Source organism: Cebus imitator, unplaced genomic scaffold (assembly GCF_001604975.1).
Source record: "Cebus imitator isolate Cc_AM_T3 unplaced genomic scaffold, Cebus_imitator-1.0 Scaffold162, whole genome shotgun sequence".
NCBI lineage: Eukaryota > Metazoa > Chordata > Mammalia > Primates > Cebidae > Cebus > Cebus imitator.
The window spans coordinates 1679734-1706374 of record NW_016107477.1 but is presented as its reverse complement, the minus strand read 5'-3'; the positions used below and the strand labels follow the sequence as shown (position 1 = coordinate 1706374).

At 38.1% G+C, this 26641-nt stretch overlaps 1 protein-coding gene across 3 annotated transcripts in view; it reads right to left on the bottom strand.

The window, feature by feature from the left end:
- ARHGAP28 (Rho GTPase activating protein 28) overlaps window positions 1-26641 on the bottom strand; it is a 181677-nt gene that overhangs the window by 64299 nt on the left and 90737 nt on the right. For all 3 annotated transcript variants that reach the window (XM_017543914.2, XM_017543915.2, XM_037744037.1), the window contains 2 exons: window positions 19027-19229; window positions 9432-9649 (listed from right to left, as the gene is read on the bottom strand). In XM_017543914.2, coding sequence (XP_017399403.1) covers window positions 9432-9649; window positions 19027-19229 — 421 coding nt within the window. The remainder of the gene's footprint in view (window positions 1-9431; window positions 9650-19026; window positions 19230-26641) is intronic.

Below are 26641 nucleotides of genomic sequence, written 5' to 3'. Positions count from 1 at the left end.
GGGGGGGACAAGGCTCACAGAAACCCATTTTTGGAAAGGATTCATTGTCTGCTCTGACTTGCCCCCGTCTGGCTGAGGGGTGAGACAGTGGCAGCTGAAGGGGAATGGGGACAGCAGAGAGGACAGAACCGGAGGCTAAACGTCCTGGTGGGAAGAAAGGGATGGCTGGAAGGCATTAGCACACTTCAGAAAAATATAATAAAAGTAGAAAAGAGATTAAATTAGGAAAAAAAAAAAAGATACAAAAGTCTGCAAAACAGGATTGCTCACAGCACCCGCTGACTGCACTCCACGTCCAGACCTCAGTCCACCCTCAGGCAGCAGAAGAGCGGCCAGAACACAAACTGGCCACATCCAAACCACTCAGCAGAATCTTAGGAGAGACCAAGAAATTGCTTCCAGATAGAGGGCCCCACATGAAATCTATGTAAGAGAAAAATAAACTGCACAGAAACTATACATCACCATCACCACCATCACCATCATCATCATCATCGCCTTCATTAGGTCAAGGGTGGGAAAAGAAATTATTCTTGGAACAGCGAAGAATCCTTCTTCCTCTAACAGGAAGGAAAAAAAAACCCTAAAACTAAAGAGAAGGAAACATACTGAAGTATAACAGAGGAAAGTCTTTCACTGTAAATGGTCTGCCACCATGAATCAGGTTGAGGCAGATGTCAGCAAAGCCCTGTCCTTCTATGACTCCTATGCATGGTGCACCATTTCAAAAGGGGAACCCAAGCTTCATGACACATGGTATAGATCATGCATGGGGTTCATCTCGTAGAAATAAAGCCTTCTACTGAGACAGATTCATTGGCAGTCACGAACTCAGATTAGCATTCTTCGAAACTTTTTACTAAAATGGACAAGATGGGCTCTGATGAAATGTGTTCACTGCCTGTGCTAGAAAGTGTACTTTTTCCACTTACTGCTACACATTTAAGATGATATAGTGCTGCTTCCCATAAGATATTTATATTTAGAGTGGTACATATATACCATGGAATAATATGCAGACATAAAAAGGAATGAGATCATGCCCTTTGTGGGAACATGGATGAAGCTGGAAGCCATTATCCTCAGCAAACTAACACAGGAACAGAAAACCAAACACTGAAAATTCTCACTTATAAGTGGGAGCTGAATGATGAGAACACATTGTGAACGCACATGGGGAACAGCACACACTGGGGCCTGTCCAAGGTCGGAGGAGGAAGAGCCTCAGTAAGAATAGCTAATGGATTTGGAGTTTAATACCCATATGATCAGTTGATCTGTGCAGCAAACTACCATGGCACATGTTTACCTATGTAACAAACCTGCACATCCTGCACATGTACCCCAGAACTTAAAAGCTGAAGAATAAAATGCAATTCTAATTCCAACAAAAAAAGATATTTACTTGTATAAAATAACTGACCTGGGCACAGTGGCTCATGTCTGTAATCCCAGCACTTTGGTAGGGAAGAGGCCAGGAGTCTGAGACCAGCCTGGGCAACATAATGAGATCTCATCTCTATAAAAAATTTAAAAATTAGCTGGGCATGACGATGTGCAGCTGCGGTCCCAGCTAGTAGGGTGGCCGAGGTGGGAGGATTGCTTGAGCCAGTGAGTTCCAGGTTATACTGAGCTATCACTGTGCAGCTGCACTGCAGCAAGACTCTGCCTTGAAAAGAAAGTAAGCGAAATGTCAAAATATTTCTTATGGTCGGAATTAAATTAATACTAGAGGATACATGGAGGTAGATCAAGATTTTCCATTATGAGCTCATCCAAGACAGCACAAGTTGATCTGACAACTTCCCCCACATTTTGACTTCTGGCTGCAGCTATTGCTGTGGGTGTTGGTATTTTCATTATTATAGGTACGGCATATAGTTACTTGTGAATTTAGCTATTTAATTATTTATTCCTGAGTTTATTTTCAAGATTCTCCTTTCTTTCTTCATGATTTCAATGTAAGTGGGCATTTTTTCATGAGTTTTTCTAACTGTCTTGAAATAATTATTTTTTCTAACCTCCTTACACCCAGTTTCCCTTGCTTTATCTTACCAGTTGGCTATTTCTACACGGAATTGATAATACCTCTTCATTAACCAGGGTCACATCCAAAAGAGGAGTTGGGATACAAAAAAATCCTCTATTGAGAAACATTAAAGTGCATTTTATTTTATTTATAGTTTCCCAAATTTAATTGTGTAATAAACCACTTGTTATGTATAATATGTGTAGCTTCATACAAATTTGTGGAGATAACCATAGCTATGATTACCTATGCAACAGTTACTGCATTTAGCAATTTATCAACCCATACTGAGTGCCCACTAAATGCCAGGCAAATTAATAGACACTATTCTCTATGGAAGACTCCATCAACTATATACCCCAAATCCAGTCTGCTGTCTTCCTTAAGTTTCCTGATTGTTTTTATGAAAGACAAAAAAGAAAGTCAAAAAGAAATTGGATTCATGGTAGGGAAAAACACCACCTACGCTGTTTTCTTCAGAGAGAAAAACAAACTCATATTTGTATAACACAGGATTTCTTGCATCTTCTGTTACATGAAGCCAAATGTATATACATAAGTTATATAATCATTTTTTATAGTACACTGTATATTTACATAGTCAATTGTAAATCAATTCCACTTTTAGCTAGTTGCTTATCAATTATAAAGTTGGAGATAAATTAGATTGACTATTTTGCCCAATTAAATGTGTTACTGAAAGGAATATTTAATTCAGATCTTCTGAATGTTGGAAAATGTATTTAGGTATTGGAATTCTGCCCATGATGAACAGGACTGTAAACAATGTACGATGTATCTGGAGACTAATTTAACATTTTGATTTACTATACAATGGCTTTACTAAAACAAGGGTTAAATGTCTATTCCTTTATTATAGAAACTCCATTGAAAAACTAAATTTGATAGATGTTTAGTGAAATAATGAAATTTCTTTGAACTCACAGAAGTTGTAATTCTTCACCTTGCCTGTTCATATTTTCTAAGTTTCCAATAACAATTATCTATTACTTTCATAGTAAAAAAAAAAAACACATTTATTTTTTGAAAGGAATAAATACTACTGAAAAATCAGCAGAAGAAAATTCAATCAAGATAGCAAAACACACAAGCTACTTTCTCCTGTCCCTGCAAATTATTCCAAGTGTCAAAAGATAGTCTTTTTAAACCTGTAGTTCTAAAAACTACTGAACATTTCCATTATCAGAACAGAAATTGTTGGAAGTTCCTGGCAGATAAAAATCAGGCAGGAATGGTTTGATAGGAGTAGAGGAAAAACCTCAGCCTGTAAAAAGGCACAAGAGAAAAATGTGTAGAAGGTAAAGGCTGATTCTGAAAAAGCTCATTTCCTGAACCAAAATAAAAAGATCAGGGAGGCACCCCCAACTCAGAAGGACCAAAGTAACGGCAAATTAGTTTTCTGAACAAAGAGGCCAGGCAGACCCTTCCCTCCCAGACACTGAAGAGCAGGCAGTAGCTAACTCTCAGTGACAAGTGACACCTGCCTCAGTGGCAGTAGTGGCTGTCCCACTGAGGGTGTGGTGGTTGTAGACACAAGGCTGAACTGCATTTCGCTTGGAGCCTTCTAAAAGAATATGGACAGGAGTATAAAAAGAGAAGTTCAGTTTCCTGAAAAGGAAATAAATTACAGTTCTTCAGGACTCTCATGACTTTGGCACTGATGCCATTATGTATGTGTCTTTTAAAAAATATTTTACATATTTTTAATGTTTATATTGTCACCATAGAATTTTTAAACTTAAAAATATGATTCAAACAAATGTAAAATGAGCACATGTCAAGTGTTATGTATTGTTATTTTTTAATTTCTAATTTTTGGGGGTACATAGTAGGTATAGGCACTTATGGGTTATATAGGATATTTTGATTCAGACATACAAGGTGTAATAATCCAATCCCATATGTATGTGTCTTAAATGAAGGATGACCATCAACACACTGCACCATTCACAAAGGCCCAGACTCCTATTCACAGGAGAATTCTGGGAGAAAAGGGGACCATACAACTCCCATTACCTATACTAATCAATCAATCAATCTAGTCCTTTCTTAGTAAATACAAATCAACACCCAAGGATCAAAGTCAACCGAGCAACAACAATGGAAGAGAAAAACAAAGATGCTAAAATAAACGGATGACTCTGAAGGAAGCAGAAAATCCAAGGAAAGGAAGAGCATTTTGAAATTTAAGGTTTAATTCTATTATTACCTGCAGAGTGCTGAGAGGCTACTGCAGTCAAGAAACAAGAACAGATGCTATAATGAAAGAGAACTCAGGGCAAGGGGAGGGGCTTCAGTAAATTAGCAATATGTCCATTAAATTTTTTTTTTTTTGAGACAGGATCTATCACTCTGTCTTCCAGGCTGGACTCAAGTGGCCCAATCTTGGCTCACTGCAGCCTTGACCCCCAGGCTGAAGTGATTCTCCCACCTCAGTCTGCTGAGTAGCTGAAACAACAGGCATGGGACAGCAGGTGTGTGCCGTCACAACCGGCTAATTAAAAAGAATTTTTTTTTTGTAGAGACATGGTCTTGGTCAGGCTGGTCTCAAACTTCTGGGCTCAAGGCATCCTCTTGCCTTGGCCTCCCAAAGTGCTGGAATTAGAGGTGCCAGCCACCATGTCTGGTCAAATTTTAAAAAAGAATAATGAAAGGCATAAGTGTTAAAACCACCATGGCCAAAATAAGCTTGGAAAAAATAAGAACATTTAACAGACACAGAGGTTCAATCCACACAGTGCCACAATCGTCTAACTGGAGTTTCAGAAGGAGATAATTGAGAAAATAAAATGAACAAACACTTGTTTTAAATGCTAGATGAAAATATGTAGAACCTGAAGAATGAGCTAGTTCTCAGATTGTAAGAGCTCACTTAGTACTGACCAGTATGAATTTTTTAAAAAGATAAAACTGGTGAAATTTCAAGTTTCCAGCAATAAAAATAAATTTCAAAAGCTTCCCCATCTGTTATGTAAAGGAATGGGATTGACGCAGACATTGTACTTCCCCATAGGAACAGAATATGAGAAAAGATAATGGACACATATCTTCCAAACTCTGAAGTCAAGTGACTTTGAGCATGGAATTCCATGTGCAAAAAAAAAAAAAAAAAAAAATGTAGAGAAGAACCAGTATAACCTATATATTTATTTTCTAAATTATTGAATTTATAGATAAGTATAAGATAAATATTTATATCTTTTTAAGTATTCTGTACAATATAAAGACATAAGTATTTATCTTATACTTATCTATCTTACTTATATCCTTACTAGATAAGCATACTGGGTCAAATTTATACATTTAAGATTAATGCAAAATCTCCTTATGAAACTGATTATAAGACTTCACTAAGAAAGTAAAATGGAAAATCTTAGTTAATTATTCAATTAATGTAGGTAAATGATGCCAAAGAAAGAGTAAGGGATATAGAGGGAGACAGGCAGCGGGGGGAGGGGAGGGAAGAGGAGAGACAGGGTGGAGGGGAAAGTGGGGGGAGGGAGGGAGGGAGGGCAGGAGGGAGAGGGGGAGAGAGAGAGAGAGAGAGAGAGAGAGAGAGAGAAAGGACCCCAGAGACACAACAGGAGAGGAAGGAACAGGGGAATTGGTGTTTATGTTGTCACATTCAAATAGAAAACTGAAAAACTTCAGGTACCTTTTCTTGAAGCTTCCAAATTTCTTGCAGAAACAGGTGCTGAATTTTTTAGAAAAAAATATCTGTGACGATATTTCTTAGGCCATATATATTATGAATATTTTTTAAAAGGCTAGGTTTATACAGCTTTTTATATCCCTGACAAGGAACAATCTGAATTTTTTAAATAGCTCATACAATGCCAAGCTTATACTGATTTCATTTCATTGACTGCCCTATTTCCCAAGATAGCACAAGACCTTTTGACTCCCTAGAATATATGGTCTTTTTCTCCTGTGCCCACCTGCTTCCTTAGCCCCCATTCTCAATTCTCTCTAGAACTGAGGCTTCCGCAGCAGGACTGGCAGGAGAGAAAGAGGAAGGCAGACAGAAGGAAGAGCTCTGGGCCATTCCTCACTCCCCACCACAGATGCAACCCTCCTAGGCCCTTTTTTGGTCTTTCCAGGAGTTAAACACCAGTTTATTATTCACTGAGACCATTTGTCTGTCTCAGTGAAAAAAAAGATATTTCATTTTGAGGAAGTGAGCACTTTATCTTTCCATTTGGGGTCTAAAGAAAGAAGAAGAAAGCACAAAAAATACCCTTTATCTTGCTGTTTTTACATTACTAGAAGTCCAAAGTCTTAGGAAATCTGAAGAGAATAGTTACGGAAATCCGAAGAGAATAGTTATGCATTCTCTAGTCTTAGGAAATTGAAGAGAATAGTTACGGAAATCTGAAGAGAATAGTTATGCATACTCTAGATATTTGAGTAAATGGAGGATTCGGGAAAAGCCTAGAAAGCCTTTTTAATTTCACAGTTTCCTAGGGAAAAGCAAAATTCAAAGTCTGGAGTATCTGGAAATAGAAGTGAGAAAGACAGCATGGATGCAAAGATTTTAAGACCCTCTCAAGATGATCCTGGAGACAACTGAAAAATGGCCCAGGGAATTTGTTTTTTGAAGAAGAATTCCCAGGCTCAGGCCCTCTTTTTATTTACAGTAATAGCAAATCACCCATTTGCAATTCTTCTAGTCTCCCATCAGCTGGAATCAACTAGGTACTGCATATCTTTGCGATCTACTTTGGTGGATACAAGAAAGGAAGAAAGAAACCACCAGAACCAAAGGGCATCCCCCTGCTCCAGCTGGAGCCCAGCAGAACATCTGAGATTGCCATACCTGAATGCTCAAAAGAGGAAAGAAGGAGAGCTGCTCTTCATTTATTTTGAAAGAAAATTCATTTGAAAGATGAATTTCAAATGAACATGAAGGGTCATAAGCCAAATGTAACATCATAAGTCAAATGAACATGAAAAGCCACCATAAATCAAATGTATTAATCAATTAGACCTTCAGCCTAGGAAACAAAGTTTTCCGTTCTCTAATACACCACGTGAAACAAATTTGCCAATAAATCCCGAAGATTTAGTACAAATAGTACAATTCATAATTGCTTTCCTCTTTCCTTTCTTCAAACACCAAATAGAACGCAAGCGATGGGTGAGACTGACTTAGAAATTTACATTAACTCTTAATCTAAAAAAATTATGTTGGTTAATGTGAATCTAACTAAAACAAGCATTCGAATACTGCTTCTCAAGTAGAAAGTCCTTGAAAAAAAAGATTGTTAAGAAGTATAATAACCTTTTCAAATCCTGCAATACAGGTTACTTGTCCTTCATTTATTAGGTTGTTGTTATGGAGTCTATCCCAATTTCCCATAAAATCATCCCTTGGAGGCTGGGCATGGTGGCTCGCCTGTAATCCCAGCATTTTGGGAGGCTGAGGTGGGTGGATCATCTGAGGTCAGGAGTTCAAGACCAGCTGGCCAAAGTGGTGAAACCCCATCTCTAAAAACAATTAAATTAAATTAAATTTAAAAAATTAAAAAAAGCCTGGGTGCGGTGGCTCAAGCCTGTAATCCCAGTACTTTGGGAGGCTGAGATGGGTGGATCACCTGAGGTCAGGAGTTCAAGACCAGCCTGGCTAACATGGCGACACCCCATCTCTATTGTTCAAAAAAAAAAAAAAAAAGTCTCCTGGTACTGCTGCAGTATCATAGCATAAAGGACTCTAAGTGCCACTAGACATTAAGGATCACAGTTTCTGATCATAAACCAAGATGCTGCTGGGTGATGAAGATGGACATCTGATATGTATAGTCAGATAAAAAATACCAAAATGTCAAGCCCAAGGAATTAAAGCCAGGAAGGCAAACCTTTACTACAGTAGGCATCTTGGCCAGGACATCTATAGCTAATGTCCTTGCCTCACATTGTGGAATTCACCTTTACTCAATTACAGCTGTAGAAAATCCCACCATCCAGAATGACACAGGCTTACACTAGGTTGAAAATCCAAATAGCTCAGAACTCAAAATGCACTTACCATAAGTTATATCATTATATATGGCAGAAGATTCTAGAACTATGTTATTCAATACGTAAGCTACAAGCTACATGTGACTGTTCATATTTAAATCAATTAAGATTAAGAAAAATTAAAATTTCAATTTCTTACTCACACTAGCCACATATAAAGTGTTGGCAGTCATACGTAACTAGAGCTACCATACAGGACAGAAGTGGACCATTTCCATCACTACAGAAAGTTCTAAAGGATAGTGTTATTCTAGGACACTGTTAGCACAAATACAAAGCTTAACTGGGCCTCTATGAGCTGTCTTGGCAACTATCCAACATGATTACTTTAATAGAAGATATGACTTACAGGCAACCTTAAGTAATTCACACTGGAGACTATCTTAAACCATGATTTCTACTCAATACCCCTGAAGTTTTAATGTATGCCATTATTGATACTATAATTAATTGGAGAAGAAACCTAAATCAGAGTGATTAACTTGCCCAGGCAACTTGTCTCTAACTGCAGCTGCATATCAAATTTCCTTTTTTCTATATACTAATTATCCCAAATGTTTCAAGAATCCCATCTGCATAGAAGCTAACCTAGAATCTTGCACAGATAATGTATTCAATAAGCATTTGTCACTTCTGTCATGCAATTATTGCAATATAACATTGCGATTGTGCAGTGAATCAATGAACAAGTAAGCTATAAGACAGGGCTAGCTGTAAAACACATGTATACATAGGAGAACATGAGTAACAGCCTTAGATGTAAAATTGTGGACATAAAATTGCTAAGGGTGAGCTAGAACGTCAATCAGCCATTTCTCATAAAACATGTGGTGCTTCCCTTATGGTTTTCTGAATCATCTTCTCACCCACTTAATTAACGCTAGTATCTTTTATTTTTTGACCATTTTAATTTATCGGAACATAAAGGGCACCCTACTGAATCTCTCATTGCCAACCCCTATTGAAACCAAAACACCTAGTCTTGCTTACAACATGAAGGCCACTTCCCTGGGACTCCTTTGCCCAACCACAGAGTTTCTATTCAGTGCTTAAATTTAAGTCAAGGGTCTATGGATCCTACCCACAAAGACTAGCTCCACTGCTGAAGAAGTCACTTTCTGATTTCAACAAAGAAGGTAATAAATTTACTATTGAGGGAGATTGCAGTACAGGAGACAAGAAATGATTACTTAAGTTCAAACTTGTAAAAATTTGCACTGTGTTGTCTGCTTTAGTTTTCTCAAAAAGTTATAAAGGAACCACTCAACCAACATTTCTGATATTTTTTCTACCCCAGACCCACCCTACCCCCATTCCCAGTCAAACCAAGCACCTTTTGAACCATGTTTGAGCAATTACTTACAGCAGATTCACTGACTCCAAAAATGTCTCTGACATCCCTGACAGACTGCTTATTCTTTTTCCTCATGGTTTGGGTATAGGTATTATATCTTTTTTTCACGGCAGCTGCTTGGGTTCGAGTCAATGTAGAGAGTAAGGCTTTACCATCTTCCTCTTCATCACCTGAGATCAGAGTTGATAAACCCACATCTTGCAGCCATTCTGCTTCAAGTTCTCCTTCTGTAAAAGAACATTACCAAGAGAAGGTTAGAACTTTTTCTGGATGATTGGATGCCATGTGAATATCAGACAAGAAGTATCAGTAAATAATATAATATTTGTATTTTTTTCTACAGCAATTATGGGAAAGAATTATAAGAATGGGCTGGGTGTGGTGGCTCTTGCCCGTAATCCCAGCACTTTGGGAGGCCGAGGCAGGCAGATCATGAGGTCAAGAGATTTAGACCATCCTGTCCAACATGGTGAAACCCTGGCTCTACTAAAAATATAAAAATTAGCTGGGCATAGTGGTACACGCCTGTAATCCTAGCTACTAGGGAGAGTGAGGCAGGAGAATCGCTTGAACCTGGGAGGCAGAGGTTGCAGTGAGCTGAGATCATGCCACTGCCCTCAAGACTGGTGACAGAGCAAGATTCCATCTCAAAAAACAAACAAACAAAAAAAAAAACTATAAGAATGAATGAAAGTCTGCATTGTATTTTTAAAATAAGTCAAATTTTAAAGTATTTTCAAATAAAGTAAGGTAATTGGCAGACTTGGTAAGGTAAATTTTCCTGCTAGAGAGTTAAATATGAGCCATATCTGGCCTACTAATTTCAGAAAGTGATAAAATATGAATATTTAAATTAAAACTATAATAGAAAAAAACATGATTTAATGAAATACAAATCGGTTTTTCAAGCACTCACGTGAAGGTTCAAATGCCAAGGCCACATTCGCCAGCTGCCCAATTCCTAAGTCTTAAGATACCTCAAGGCCTCAGTGTCCTCTTGGCAAAATGAGTGTGGTGAAATGAGTATTTGTATTTTTTTCTATAGTAATTATGGGAAAGAATTATAAGAACGGGCTGGGATTACGGATTATTATAAGAATAATTTTATGTTGTCTTGGTATCCCTTTTGAACATGGATTTAACTTTCTCACACCAGAGGCGGGGCTTAGTCACTCTTGATGCGGTTTCCGGGTGTCCGCCTCCTCCCAATTCCTCAATATGATGGATCCTGATATCTGCCTTATAAAATCACCTCTCGGTGATGACTTTCTATGAGACAGCGGGATACAACCTGCCATACTCATCCCACCAACCCACACCCCCTACATGAACTGTGCAGATACAGTGCAGTGACCACCTCTCAGTCACCGTGCGACTCTCTGGAACTCATGCCCGCCTGCCCTTAGGACTCCTGGTAAGAAATCTGCTTGGGCAATGCTTGGATCCTAATCGAGGCTGTGGTCCACAGGTCCCTCAGTCACTCTCTCTTTCCTGTTCCCTGCCTGCCTGTTGACTGTAAGTGTCCCAGACGACTGTCCCTTCCCACCAGTCCTGGGAGAGCAGCTGCCGTCTTCTCCCTGGGATCTGTCCTTTCTCTTACTTCTTGTGTTTTGCCTCCTCTGGGTCTCACCTGGCCCACATACCTGAACCTAGCTTATTTCCAGTCAGGGCTCTTGTATAGCATCAGTACAAACGAGTCTCCTGTGAGAGGGACACCAGGTCCTGGGTTGAACGAGAAGGTATTAGGCCACCCACCAGGATAAAGGGGTATCCTGTGAAAGGCAAACACCAGTGACCAAATCCCCTGTAGCTCCATCAGAGAAGGGTTAGCTTACAGCCACTCACCTGAGAGAGACCTCAAGACCAAATTAGAGAAAAATACAACAGTGAGGGTAGTAACCACAAGGGATCAGGTTGCCTGTGAGGATTTTTTTTTTTAAATCAATGTATTTTTGACAGGTAGCAAACAATCTGGAACAAAGTCAGTATTTAATTGATGTTCATTCTCCTACCTTTCTCCTTATTCTGAACATTAACCTCTTTTCTCAGAAGAAAATTCAAAAACCTGTAATTCCTCAATATATAGAAATATAAGGAAATCAGAATAACGGTGTCTTGTAACAGAACATCTACTAAACATATGTTTCTGGGAACTATGCTAAAGAGGCATTACCCAAATGGTGTTGTTTAAAGAGCAGATTAGCATGCCAAAGCATTGGTCTAGGAGTCCTGGATTCTGCTTACATTATTGCGTCACTGGTGTACAAACAAAGCCTTTGATGTGTCTTACAGGCCCAGTTTCTTGGCTAGGTGAATATTTAATTTGCTATCTTATTTTAATTGTTCATGTGCTTTGTAAGCTGTCCCTTTAACGAAAAATGAAAGGCGAATTTATGATTGACAGCCTTAACCTAAATAATAAGCCTTTTAAGTTAGTGAGTTATGACATGGAACTCTTCCTTAAGTTATGGATAAGATTTTAATTTCTGAAGACAACATTTACATTTTACAATGTAATATTTTAATATTAAAATTTTAGGCCAGGCGTGGTAGCTCACATTTACAATCCCAGCACTTTGGGAGGCTGAGTTGGGCGGATCAAGACCATCCTGGCCAACATGGTGAAACCCTGTCTCTACTAAAACTACAAAAATTAGCTGGGCATGGTGGCACGTGCCTGTAGTCCCAGCTACTTGGGAGGCTGAGGCAGGAGAATTGCTTGAGCCCTGGAAGCAGAGGTTGCTGTGAGCTGAGATCTCGCCTCTGCATTCCAGCCTGGTGACAGAGGGAGACTCTGTCTCAAAATAAATAAATAAATAATTTTTAAGAATTAGAAAAATTTTAAAAGTTGCATTTTCCCCCTCAGCCTATGTAAGGAATAATGAAAGAGTGGAGGAAAGAGTACTTGGTAGGACTGGAGTTGACATAAATCAAGGGTGAGGATGGTCTAAGTCCTTAAACTGCAGCGTAAGTAGGATACACGTTTTCCATGGGTGAGAAATGTCCAGGCAGATATCAGTGTTACTCCTGTTGTCTGTTCACTCCAGTTGCCAAATGTGTAACTTCAACAGAGCACTCCTTCGAATTTCAGTTCCATATATCTGACTGCCTATTCAGTATCTACTTGGTTCTGTCATTCGTATGTCACATTCACTGTGTTCAAACCTAAACTCATATTTCTCACTCCCAACTCTAGGCCTCTTTCAGGATTCCATATTTCAACAAATGAAACCCACCCTCCCATGTAATCAGGCAAGAGTAACCCAGGAGGCATTCTTGACCTCTCCCTCTCTTTCACGCCTCAACTCCGACACATCCCCAAGGCCTTTTCATGTTACCTCCTTGTTATTGCTCAAAATGGCCACCTTCCTTTATCTCTCCTGCCATGACCCAGGTCAGAGCTACATCCTCTCACGTGGACTGCTGTGATAGACTCCCGACAAGTTCTTCCCAGGCCATTCTTGATCCCCTTCTAATCTATTATCCATATTATAACTAAATGAGCCCTTTCTAATGAAAACAAAAATAATTCTACAGTTTGTCTTTGCTCTATGATGAAGAAAACCCTTACCATAGCCAACAAGATGTTAAACGTAAGTCAACAACTGCTTACATTTCTGGACTCCTTCTCTCCTGTTTTTGGGCAATACTGGCCTACTTTGGATTCCTCAAAAACCCAACATTCTATTCTGTCACAAGGTCTTTGGACATGCCAGTCCTTCTGCGTGACCTCATAATTACTGACCACCCATCTTTCAGGTGTCAGTTTCTACATCCTTTTCTTAGGAAAGTCTCTTTTTCCCTGAACCCATCAGATAAGGTCATGTCCTACTGCATGAATCCTAACACTGCTGTTTCTTCTTCCTTCAAATAATTCTCTCCTCCAAATATATCTATTTATATGATTTCATTAACTACCTTCTCTTCCACTAGATTATCAACTCTAGTGGAAGAGAAAGAAACATTTCTGTTTGTTTTTTAAATAACTCTAATACCAACACCTGCCAGAGTGTTCTATTAGAGACATTGTATTCCTTATCCTGCTCTTAAGGGAGTTCATTTTGGTTCCCGCAGTTACCTTGACTGGACTCATACCCTCCACTGTTTGCCCCACTCTATGCAACATCTGTAATCTTGCTTGGTTAAAAATAGCCTTCAGCGGTTGTTTTCAAATAGGATGCTTGAGGTCTCCATATAACTGACTCCCAAATGAAATGTGGGCAATCTGAGCATCAAAATAAATGATAGTAAAAGATAAATACACTAAATAAACCAGGAGTCTATTCTGATATAAATCACTAATTTGGCGTGCAGTGGGATGTTTATATAGTTTGACGGTACCTCCCAAGAAAACAGTAATTAGAAAAATGAAATGACTAACTTCACAGTGGAGAAACCTTGCATATACCCCCTTAAGTAAGTGATTAAAGTGGACATCATCAGTGACAGAAACAAATTAAAATTGCGAGCCACCTGACAGGATGCCATGAGAAGAACACAATATCACAACTTACCCAAGACGTATAACCTGAATCTAAGTTATTGGGAAATATCAGACAATCCCAAATTGTCTGATGTAGAGAAACATTCTATAAAAATTACCTATAATCTTCAAGTGTCAAGGTCATAAAAATCAGAGATAGGCTAAGAAACTCTTCCAGACTGTAAAAAAAAAAAGGGGGGGGGCGCAGGGAGAGAAAGAGAGAGAGAAGAAAGAGAAACACATTTTTCAATTAAACATAACAAGTGATTCTAAACCGGAGTGTTTTTCTTTTGTCATAAAAGGTAATATAGAAATGATAGCGGTCTGAGGACTAGATGATAGTTATATATTAAAAATAACATGTTCATTTTCATAGTATGCTGTGATTATACAGGGAATGGCTTTCTCTCGCTGTAAATGTGTATGTACAAATACATACAACACCTAACGTACTTGGGAGTGATAGAACATCAGGTTGACAATTGCTCTCAAATGGTCCCTGAAAAAAAACAGTCCTTAAAATTGCACTTGTCGCTTCTCTATATGTTTGGAATTATTTCAAAATAAAAAATATATGGGTACATATGACAACTTAAAGCAAAAATGACAACACCGCATTGATGTATGTACAACGTATGCAGATGCTATACGTAAGACAATGGTACAAAGCACCGGGCAGGAAGAAGAATGCACTGCTGGGTTCTTATATTTGATATAGTGAAGCATGGTACTTATCTAAGTAGACTATGATAAGTTAGGGATGAAGATTGAAATGCCTGAACAGCAACTAAACAAATTAAAGTGATACAGCTGAAATGTAAGCACAGAAAATATGAAGAAATAGTGAAAAAACAAAACAAAACAACAACAGGTAGTGAATAAAAGGATGAAAAAGACATATCTTGCAAAGAATAACCTTATAACCCTAAGAAAGTCAGAATGTAAGATTGGGAACATAAGGATATGTACGTGCTGTCACCACTTCCATTCAACTTGTACTAGAGGCCCTAGCCAGTGCGGTAAGGCGAGATCAAAAACAAATGCACAAAAATCAGAAAGGAAAATTGACTCATAGATGACCTCTTTGCTTACATATATAATCCCAAGAAATCTAGTAGACAACTAGTAGAAAATGAATTTAGGAAGGTAATGATATATAACATCAAGATACAAAAATCAAGTGTATTTCTATACGCCAGCAACAAGCAACTGAAAAGACAGATTTTACAAATCCAATTAAAAGACCCCATTAAGAATATGAATAGACAAGTCACAGACAGTGAGAAAATATTTACAATACATATATTTAACAAGGGACTTGTATCAAAAATATATAGTAATAAAAAGTTTTAATAAAAAGTAATAAAAGATTTTAAAAATCAGTCAAAAGTTTTCACGAAGCAAGATATACAAAAAGACAACACACACAGGAGAAAATGTTCAACATTGTTAGTCATCAGCGAAACGTAATTACAATCATAATGAGATAGTCCACACATCCACTAGAATCACTCATACAACGGAGACTGAAAGCACCAGGTGTTGCAATGATGTGAAGTGGAACTGTCTGTCATATACTGCTGGAAGAGGCGTAAAATAGTACAGCTACTTTGGAAAAACGCTGGCAGTTTCTTACATGATTGAACATTCTCTGAAAACTGCATATATCCAAGAGAAATAAAACATATCTACCCAAAAAGACTTTCACAAGATTGCCCATAACAGCATTACTCATCATAAGCAAAATTGTAAACAATGCTCAAATTTAAAAGTAGATGGATAAACAAATTGTAGCATATTTATACAATGGAATATTACTGTTATGGGTTGAATTGTATCTCCCAAAAAGATATGTTGAAGTCTTAAATCCTGGTGTCTATGAATATAACCTTATTTGGAAACAAAGCTTTTGCAGATGTGATTAAGATGTAAATTGAGATGAGGTCACACTAGAGTAGGGTAGGCCCTTAATCCAACGTAACTGGTAGCTTTGTAAGAAGAGGAGAAGAAACACAGACAAAGATAGGGAGGATGCTATGGACTATGGAGACAGACAGTGGCACAAGGTGGTATCAACAGCCAAGGGACAGCCAGGATTGCCAGCAACACCAGAAGCTAAGAGAAAGACGTGGAACGCATTCTTCCCTAGAACTTTCCAAGAGAGCATGAGCCAGCTTGATACCTTGGCTGCTAGTCCTGCTGTTTTAAGCCACGAGTTTTGTGGTTTACGGCAGCCCTAGTAAAAAGAAAAACTATTGATATCCTAGATGTATCTCGAAAACTTGCTCAGTGAAAGAAGCCAAACCCCAAAGTAATCTATGATGCAAAAACATGGGAACCATGGTTGTCTCTGGCCAGGGATGGCAAGTCATTGGGAGGCATGAGACTGACTGGGAAAAAGCATGAGGAAATCTTCTGGGTTGATTGAAATGTTATCTATCTTGATCGGCATGAGATTACAAGAGTGCATGCTTTTGTCAAAGCTCATTGAACTGTACATTTAAGATCTGTGCAAATGCTTCAAGGAAGAAAATCTGCAAATAAATAACAAACTGTAGTTAGTAGGTCTGCTTTTGTAGCAGTTAGGTTAGCAAACATGAAAATATTTCCTGTATTCTAGGTTTGAGCAAATGAGTAAATATATAATATAGAGTGGGAGCCAGGTTTATTACTGGAGAAGAGAGTTAAAAATTACAGAAAAAGGGAAGATAGCAAAAAGCCTTGTGGTGCTGGATTGAAACTGGAGGTTATCGTTGTGAACTCTCGGTGTTTAACATGAATAGCTAACTAGCTGGGTAGATAGAAAGAAAAAGGGGTAGGGGATAATAGGTACTTTCCTTTATGTGTCTTCCTGTCTTTCTGGGTCTGAGAAGGCAAAATCTAAGCAAGCAAGTAATAACAGTAAGAATACATTTCACTGTGGAGGATGGTTCCCTTGAATGGATTCTTGTTACATGTGTGGCAGGGCTTTTTATTTCAAGTAATATCAGATGTATGTTAATGGTGGTACATCTTAATGATTTATCAGTTCTGAGAAACAGACTCAGAAATGGGAGTGAAGAATGAAAATACTTTCTAAAGTTTCAGTTCATCCTGGCAGTTGTCTTGAGGTTAATCACTGGCTAATGAACACAGTCTAGGTGTATACTTTACTAAACCACCTTTAGACTTTCTTGGATGTCTTACGTATTTGCTTGCTGATAGACAGTTGGGGCCTGGACGAGATGACTGACCTATGCTTTTAATTCACTGTGAGTAGTTTTGTTCTTTTTGAGAACTAAGGACAATTATACTGTTGATTGGTGCTTTTCCCCCACTCTTCCATCTTTTTCGGTTTAGTTTCACAAGCAGTGGGTAAAGGACTCCCTATTCAATAAATGGTACTGGGATGACTGACTAATCATATGTAGAAGAATGAAACAGGACCCTCATCTTTCACCATATACAAAAGTTAACTCAGGATGGATTAAAAATTTAAATGTAAGACCTCAAACTATAAAAACGCTAGAAGGAAACCTAGGAAATATCCTTCCTGACATCAGTCTTGGCACATTTTTTGGCCAAGTCCCCAAAAGCAATTTCTATAAAAACAAAACAAAAATTGACAAGTGGGACCTAATTAAACTTAAGAGCTTTTACACAGCAAAAGAAACCATTAACAGAGTAAACAGACAACCTAGAAATGGGAGAAAATACTCACAAACTATGCATCTAACAAAGGTCTAATATTCAGAATCTATAAGAAATTTAAACAAATCAACAAGCAAAAAGCAAATAACTCCATTAAAAAATGGGCAAAGGATATGAACATATGCTTTTCAACAAAAAGACATACAGACAACAAATATATGAAAAATGCTCATCATCACTAATTATCAGACAAATGCAAATCAAAACCATAATGAGATATCGTCTCGTCTCACACCAGTCAGAATGACTACTATCAAAAAGTAAAAAAAAAGTAAAAAAAACCCAAAAACCCAGACACTGGAACTGCTGCAGAGAAAAGAGAATGCTTAGGTACTTTTGTTGGTGGGAGTATAAATTAGTTCAGCCACTGTGGAAAGCAGTTTGGAGATGTCTCAAAGAACTTAAAGCAGAGCTACCATTTAACCTAGCAATCCCACTACTGGGTATAAACCCAAAACAATATAAGTTATTATACTGAAAAGACACATGCACTTGTATGTTTATTGCAATGCTATTCACAACTGCAAAGACATGTAACCAACCTAGCTGCCCATCATTGGAGGACTAGATAAAGAAAATGGGGTACATATATAAGATGGGATACTATGCAGCCATAAAAAAGAATAAAATCAGGCCCTTTGCAGCAATGAGAATGCAGCTAGAGGCCATAATTCTAAACAAATTAACACAGGAAGAGAAAATCAAATACTGTATGTTCTCATTTACAAGTGGGAGCTAAACACTAAGCATCCGCGAACACAAACATGGGAACAACACACACTGTGGGCTACTAGAGCGGGGAAGTATGGAAAGGGGAATGGGTCAAAAACTACCTACAGGGTACTGTGCTCACTACCTGAGTGCACTATACCCATGTAAGAAACCTGCACATGTACCCCTTGTACATCTAAAATAAGAGTTGGAAAAAACAACAGCAACATCACTTTTATTTGGTGGAATACAAGATAATCTAATATAGTAATATCAGTAAATGCTTTAAATTCAAATTTTTCTTCTTCATAATTACAGTGCTAAAATTTCTCTCTCTAATTAGTAGTAATTAATAGTTAAGTATTAATTACTCTAATTAATAATAAATAAGTAGACAAATATAAAAGCTGTCAGAATTACAATACTCAATCTGCTTGATGATAATGAATCAAACCAATAGATAGGCACAGCATCCTAAGTAGCAGTATATAAGGCAGCAATTTGTATTTTTGTTGAGGTCCAGCCCTCCTCAGGTCATGTCACCTTGGATAAAAGCCACCCTGAGCCAGTAGATATAAATCAGGCAGTGGGAGTAGGTCATCAATATGTCAGATTCTACTGATTCACTACTGGTGGGATGATTTCTGCCTATGAACAGAATAAGAGAGGGCAGAGAAAGCAAGCCAGTCAGCACGCAAGAAGACAAATCCAGCATCTTACCATCCACAGGTGTGACCTCAGCTGGCAGTGGCTCTTCTTGCCCTCCCATGCTGCTTTCTTTAATCCTTTCTATTTCCCGCCAGAAATCCTCCATGGAGGCGCTGTCTACGGAGGCTTCTGAGTTGGAGCGGCTGAAGGCAGGAGGGTGGAGGGATTCATTGGACAGCATCCTGTTAATTCTTCGGCAGTGAGGAATGGATTTTCTGAGAAAAGAATAGTATCTATGAATAAACATTGGTTTTGTTTTTATGTTATAAATTCACAAAATTGAATTTAATTAAATCAAATGGAGAAGTGGAGTTACCATGGTAGAGATGGGTTTGAGGGAATAATCTCCACTCAGTGGTGGCCCTTTTAAAAAAGTTATCTGTACTTTATTTATTTTTTAATTTATTTTTTTGAGACAGAGTCTTGCTCTGTTGCCCAGGCTGGAGTGCAGTTGTGCTATCTCAGCTCACTGCAACCTCCACCTCCTGGGTTCAAGAGTCTCCCACCTCCACCTCCTGAATAGCTGGGATTACAGGTGCCCACCACCACGCCCAGCTAATTTTTAAATTTTTAGTAGAGACGAGATTTCACCATGTTGGCCAGGCTGGTGTTGAACTCTTGACCTTGTGATCCACCTGCTTCAGCCTCCCAAAGTGCTGGGATTACAGGTGTGAGCCACCACGCCTGGCTAAAAAATTCTCTGTACTTAATGACTCTGTGGCCATATAGGAATTCACATGAAAATGTTTTTAATAATTTTCACAAACTTGTAAAATGCAAAGTTACTTACAGTAGTCAAAATATGCACAGTGTCTGTTTCTGTAAACTATCAATGGTGACAGCAGAGAAGGGCATAAGAATTGCTGCTGACACCCATTAGGGTGGTTACTATTAAGCAAACAAATAAAAAAACAGAAAATAACAAGTGTTGGTGAGCATGTAGAAAAACTGCAACCCTTGTGCACTGTTGGCAGAAATGCAAAATGGGACAGTTCTATGGAAAACAGTATGGCAGTTCCTCAAAAAATTAAAAATAGAACATCCATAAGACCCAGCAATTCCACCTCTGGGTATATACTCAAAAGAATTGAGAGCAGGGACTCAAAGTAATGTTTGTACATCCATGCTAACAGCATCCATGCAGTAGCTTTTGGCTACTGGCTATTTACAATAGCCAAAAGTTAGAAGCAACTCAAGTGCTATCAATGGATAAATGGATAAGCAAAATGTGGTATCTTTATGCAATGAAATAGTATCCACCCTTAAAAAGGAAGGAAATTCTGACACAAGAATCAATATAGACGAAACTTGAGGACATTGTGCTAAGTGAAAAAGCCACTCACAAAATGACAAACACTATATGATTCCATTTATTTGTGGTGTTGAGTAGTCAAATTCATAGACAGAAAGTGGAATGGCTATTTCCAAGGGAAAGGAGTGGGATGGAGTGGGGAGGAATGAGGAGTTCGTGTTGGTATGGGTTTGCAACTCCCTTCAAAGAACCTCCTCCGAGCTTGCCTTCTTCTCCTTTGGTTCAGGTGGAACTGGACAAAAAGACTGAGACTAACTCTTAAGCAATGTATGGTCTGAGCTGTTTCACTCTAACAAGAGCTCCCAGGTGGAAAAACGTAACCGGACCAATGGCTCAGTAATGTCCACTGTGGGTTTTATAACTACTTGGGACAATTTCATCTTAACATGCAGAGCAGCAGCAGATTGTTACCGAATTTAGCCATGGCTAGTGTAAAACACATTATATTCATGAGAATATGTAAAGAGAGGCAAAATAATGGTCCCATAACAAGATCAAAAATTTTCCATTTGCTCATATGCTGTACACACCTAGGAATCCTCCTGGATTTCTAAATCACATCTAATTTTAGTAGAGATTTCTGGAATTTTATCTTTGATCTTTTCATAGTATCTGACTGTATGTAGTTCTAGTTTTGAACATTAACTGACAGCAAGATAGCCAATTTGTTTTTTTAAACCAAAAATATTTCAGGAAAATATGAAATATATACTTTATTTTTATGTGTTGTGTGATAAGAATTTTAGGCAGTTTGTTTGATAACTGGGTGATAATTCTCACTGAATTCTTTATAGTTCAACAAGTCAGACACATTCTATCAGTTGAAATGCCTATGAAATTGACAAGATATTAAGACAGTTATTACTAATTTTATTATTTTTAGGCTTTGAAGGCTTTTTTCCTTTTGAAATAAGACTAATATTGAAAACCACTAACAAATTCTTAGAGTACTAGTATATAAACACCTACTTTTTGTTTTTGAGATGGAGTTTCTCTCTTGTTGCCCAGGCTGACGTGCAATGGCGCGATCTCAGCAATTCTCCTGCCTCAGCCGTCAGAGTAGCTGGGATTACAGGCCTGAGCCAACATGTCCAGCTAATTTTTGTATTTTAGCAGAGGCGGGATTTTGCCAAGTTGGCTAGGCTGGTCTTGAGCTCCTGACCTCAGGTGATCCACCCAGTTCAGCCTCAAAAAGTGCTGAGATTATAAGTGTGAGCCACTGCGCCCAGCCAACACCTGCTTCTTTTAAAACTGAAATCAGTTACCACTGCTCACACAGCCTCCTGCCCTCCATGTACAAGACTCAGAGTATATGGATATCTAAGACTTTTTTGAGTTCTAGATTTTTTACATTAATTCCTTTAAAAAATAAATATGCTTGACTTGTAAAAATACGACAGTCTTAACAGTAGATATGGACCATATTTTAAAAATTATAATGCAGTATAAGTGTATATGTCTAATATAAAATTGCATAAAGCAAAAATGGAAAGTCTTTTCCTCCCATCTGTATCATACCAATATTGTTCTATAAACTGCTTTGTTTTCCTGACTCAAAAACATGCATAGACATTTTTTTCATGCCAATACAGTAATACCACCACGATGGCTGCACCTGTATATTATAACTGATCTTAGAAATTAAGCAAACAAACAGATATACCCAAACACTGAAAATATTTGAAGAAGTAAGAAATTTGGGAAATAATAGGTAAATCACAGAAGACAAGGGGAAGATATATTTAGGGCTAATAATATTTCAATTATGGAACAGCTTCTTATTCATGCAAAGGATATACTAACGGAATCTCAGGGAAGAGACATTCATAAAACTCTGCTGGGGGCAGGGAGAACAGATGTGAAATATTATTGGTCATGAGCAGCTGAGTAACACACTGGTTCCCTCTGAAACAATTCACCCAAGACTCCTTTAATTGCAATGATCAACTTTTTTCTGGCAAAGAAGTTAGACAGCATTTTTGGGGATAAGAGCACTTGGAAGAGCGCTCACATTTTTGGTAGATACACAAATATTTCTCCTTCACCCCAGGGTGTGGTAGAAACCATGAACTTCCACTCTTGAAACATTATGTAATTTTTGATTCTCAGGCCCATCCAACAGTTTGATGAGCCTTAATGGGCAGCTTCATACCTCACCATATTAGGAGAAAATGGAGTTTAGGCTTCATCAGCTGTTTGTGCCTTTTTATTCCCAAACAATACCAGGAAAATATTACATGACAAACTGAATGCAATTGTGTTACATAGAAACTTTTGTTGTAAAAGTACCACTAGGTTTAAAATTAAATTTTAAGTGTTTAATGATTACCATAAATTCAAAGTGGCAATAAGAAAAGGAAAGATTTTATTATTCTTTCTTCTATTGTCTTCTTAGCCATAACTTATACTGTGTTTTAGTAGATACGAGAGATCTTCATTACTATTGAGATGAAATTAGTATTTTACAACTTCACAACAGTGTACATATCTTACAGAATATAATTCTCCCTCTACCCTTTATGTTTCTTTTGTCATCTATGTTGCTTCCTCACATGTTTACATCCCCCAATATTGTTGTTGTTTTAAAATAATAAGTTTTTATAAAAACTAAATATCTGATCTTTTAGATTTATCTTTTCTAGAGTTTTTCATTCCTCTCTACATATCTGTGTTTCCACAACAGGTCCTTTCTCTTCAGTTTTGAGAACTTCCTTGAACATTTCTCTCTCGTTCCTTAGATTTCTTGTACTGTGGATCTACTGACAAAAACTTTCCTCGGCTTTATTTCTGAATAGGTCTTTCATTTATTTTCATTTTTGACAAATATTTTTTACTGGGCATAGAACTCTAGGCTGGCAGTTTTTGTTTAAATTCTTTCAAAAAGGTCAATCCATTGTCTTATTGAGTCTACTGATTGTGATGAGAGTCAGTTACAATTCTTATTGATGTTCTTTTAAATATAGTATCTGCTTTCTCATCTGCTCATAATAGATGATATCTTTATCTTTTGCTTTTAGCAATTTGAGTGTAGTTCTCAATTCTGATTGAGGTTTACTGAGCTTCAGTCTGTGGGCTAATGTCTTTCATCAATTTTGGAATATCTGTATCCATTTTCTCTTCCGATATTTCTTCTGTTACATTTCCTCTCTCCTCTCCTGGAACTCCAATAACATGACTGTCAGGCTGTTTGATGTTGCCCCAAATGTCCTTCACAATCTGCTTTGCTTCCCTCCCCAACTCTCTCTGTGCTTCAGTTAAAAAATTTCTACTGCCCTGTCTTCATTTTTCCTTACTTCTACTGTGTTCAGTGTGCTAAGTCTTCCAATGAATGCTTCACTTCCAATACTGTATTTTTTTCATATCAAAATATCCAATTATTTCTTTTTAGAGATTCAATTTCTCTGTTGACATTACCCATGTTTTTATCCATTTTTGTCCATCTGTCCTCTAATTTCTATAACATATTATAATTGTTATTTGAAAGATCTCTTAAGGCCAATATCTGTGCTGTTAATGTGTTTAACACATTAATTAATCGATCAATCAAATCAATCAACATCTTAATTAACATAATGTGTTAACTGATTTTAAAACAACCAATCGCTTATAGGTCACATTTTCCTTTTTCTTCACATATTTCATAACTTTTTATTATATAGAAGATGTTGTTTTTAAAAGAACTCTAGAAAACTGAAGTAAATAAAGGTTTCACCCAGAAAGGGCAAGGCTTTTCCTCTACCTAGTAGATGGAGTGAGGGGCAGATCACATCAACCCAATCAGGAGTTGAGCTGGGTCTGGCCTGTGTTGCAATTTACATTAGTTTTCATTTATCTCTGGTTTCAAATACTTCAAGGGGAAATCTGTCCTGTGTTTACTACGGGTCCTTCCTGCTAAAAGGGTTTTGGGAGAAACACCATGGGACTACAGAGATCTCTTTCTGCTTTACAGCCTGGCCCTCTGTGTTGCTGGGATCCTGTGTTGCTGGGATCCTGTATTGCCAGGGCTCCCAGCAAAAATCCCAAGGGGAGAGTTGTTGAGTGGTGAGAGAACTAGCTCTGCATTTGGAGCTTCTACAAATTCCAATTTCTTGTGCTAGTGCAGGCAGCCATTAACAGCGCCATAGTTCTCTTCACCCCAGCAGAGTCCCTCCACCTAGACAGGTGTGACCTTTGGCCCAGAAGTGTAAAAACTCAGGGAGCAGACATGCCCAGGGCAGTAATGACCACTGGGCTCTGCTCACGTCACAAAAGTTCTTCTTCCCTGGAACTTGGCTCCTTTAGACTTCTTTGTATCCACAGCTCTTCAATATAGTTTTTAAATTATAGATTTATATATATTTTTTTTTCTCTAGCTGCTACAGTGGGAATGATAGTCTGTCACAAACTAGTTCACACCCTAACTGGTAGTGGAACTCCCACAAAACACTGTGAACATTAACAGATATTTTTAGAAGTTGCATTTGTTTATGCACAGCTTGCTTTGTGAAACCACAAGTTTCGTTGTTGAGTATATTTCAAAAAAGTATTTTCAAAAGACGTACTTTTTACTATGAAATACTCTATGGGCCTTTATTATCTGTTATTTATGGAGAGATTTATACCTAACGAGTTACTATCACACACATTACATCATTTGATCTTTACATGTACCCCATGAAGTAGCGGGAGCCACTATTGTATATCTCATTGCACAGCAATGGAGAGTTACTGAGAGTAAAGTGGGAACACATAGCTTCCTTTTGCAGTTATAAGTAAATGTAAATTCTGTTCTATGACTTCAAGGCTCAGTACCTTCTGTCCTCAGACTTCTTTGCTAGTCTCACCTTACATCACCTTCCCATGGCATAAGCACTGGGCATGCTCATCTTTCCTCAGTTTCTCTAAAAAGCCAAGTTCTTTCTTCCCTTAGGAAATTTCCTTTCTGCTCTTTCTTCCTGGAACCTTCTTTCTCCCGAAGCAATTTCCGCAGCAAGATGCTTCTCATAATTCAGCTCTCGACGTAAAGGCCACCTCTTGGGGGATCCCTTTCCAGGCCACTCTCTTGAAGCGTTCCTCCAGTTATTATTCATGTTCTCAGCGCTTGGTGTTCCCTGCTTCTTATTCATCAATAATCAACACTTCATGTATTCATGGCTCACTCTGTTTTGGGGGGGTCTATGTTCTCCACTACAATATAGAGGAACCATGTTTGTCTTATTAACACAGTGTGTGGCAAAGGGAAATAACGTAGAAATGTTTACCGAATGAACGACCAGCATCAGTGGAGCCAGGACAGGAATTCAACCTTTCCCCCATCCTGTCCAAACGCTCTCCCTCCTGTAATTGTTCTTAATTTCAAAAGCCCTCTCAGGTATTTGTGTAACTGCTTATAGCTGTAAATATTTTTATAGCAGAGAAGTGATAGAGTGTGGTGATATAGACAAAAACGTTCAAGCCAGCTAGCACAGGTTTGAATACAGGCTACAGCTCTATAATCTTCAACAAACTACTGAACCTCTGTTTCCTAATCACAAAACGGGGGTATTAATCATATGCACTTCAAGGGGCTGTTATGAGGAGTGAGTTAATATACATAAAATCCCTGGCACATAGTCAACCCATGTGTTAGTGACTGCTACAATTCAATTAATTTGATAGCGTGTTCAGAGCTAGATTTAGGGTCTGGCTATGATGGGTGCTAAAATATAACAGTTACACAAAAATATCCCTAGAAATATTATGAGGTAAATAAACCTGTATTCATCAGAATTGCTCTCTGTCCCAATTCCCATTCCAACCCTGTTGTCTCAACTCCCTTGGTCCAGAAGTGGCATCTGGCACAATTCTGGCCAAAGTCACATAAGTAAAAGTCTTATCCAGGGTTTCAGTGAAATCCTTTGATTTTCTGATATAGGTTCCACCCCTTTCTCTTTCTCCTTCCTTGGAATGTGGACAAGATGACTGGTGCCGCAGCAGCCACCTTGCCCATTATGAGAGAAACGCCAAGAAATGGTAGCAGTTGGCCTTGATACTTCTGAGTTTTGGAAATAACACCAGATGCTGCCTATCTCTGGGCTTCCAGAAATGTGAGAAATAGAAATGCCTATTTTTAAAAATGACTCTTGACTTTGTTGTGTTTGCTATTTGCAGCCAAAATAACTTTAAACTGATATAATTGGAAGGAATCCTCTAACAAGTCATTTGGTGGAGTGAGGTGAGGCAGCCTCTGTACCCCATCAAGGGGAATATTCAAGTAACAATTTACAGCCAACACAACCTACTTCCTAAGGAAGGTGGGTGGCATCTAACAACAATTCTCTCTCTTGTTTTCTTTCT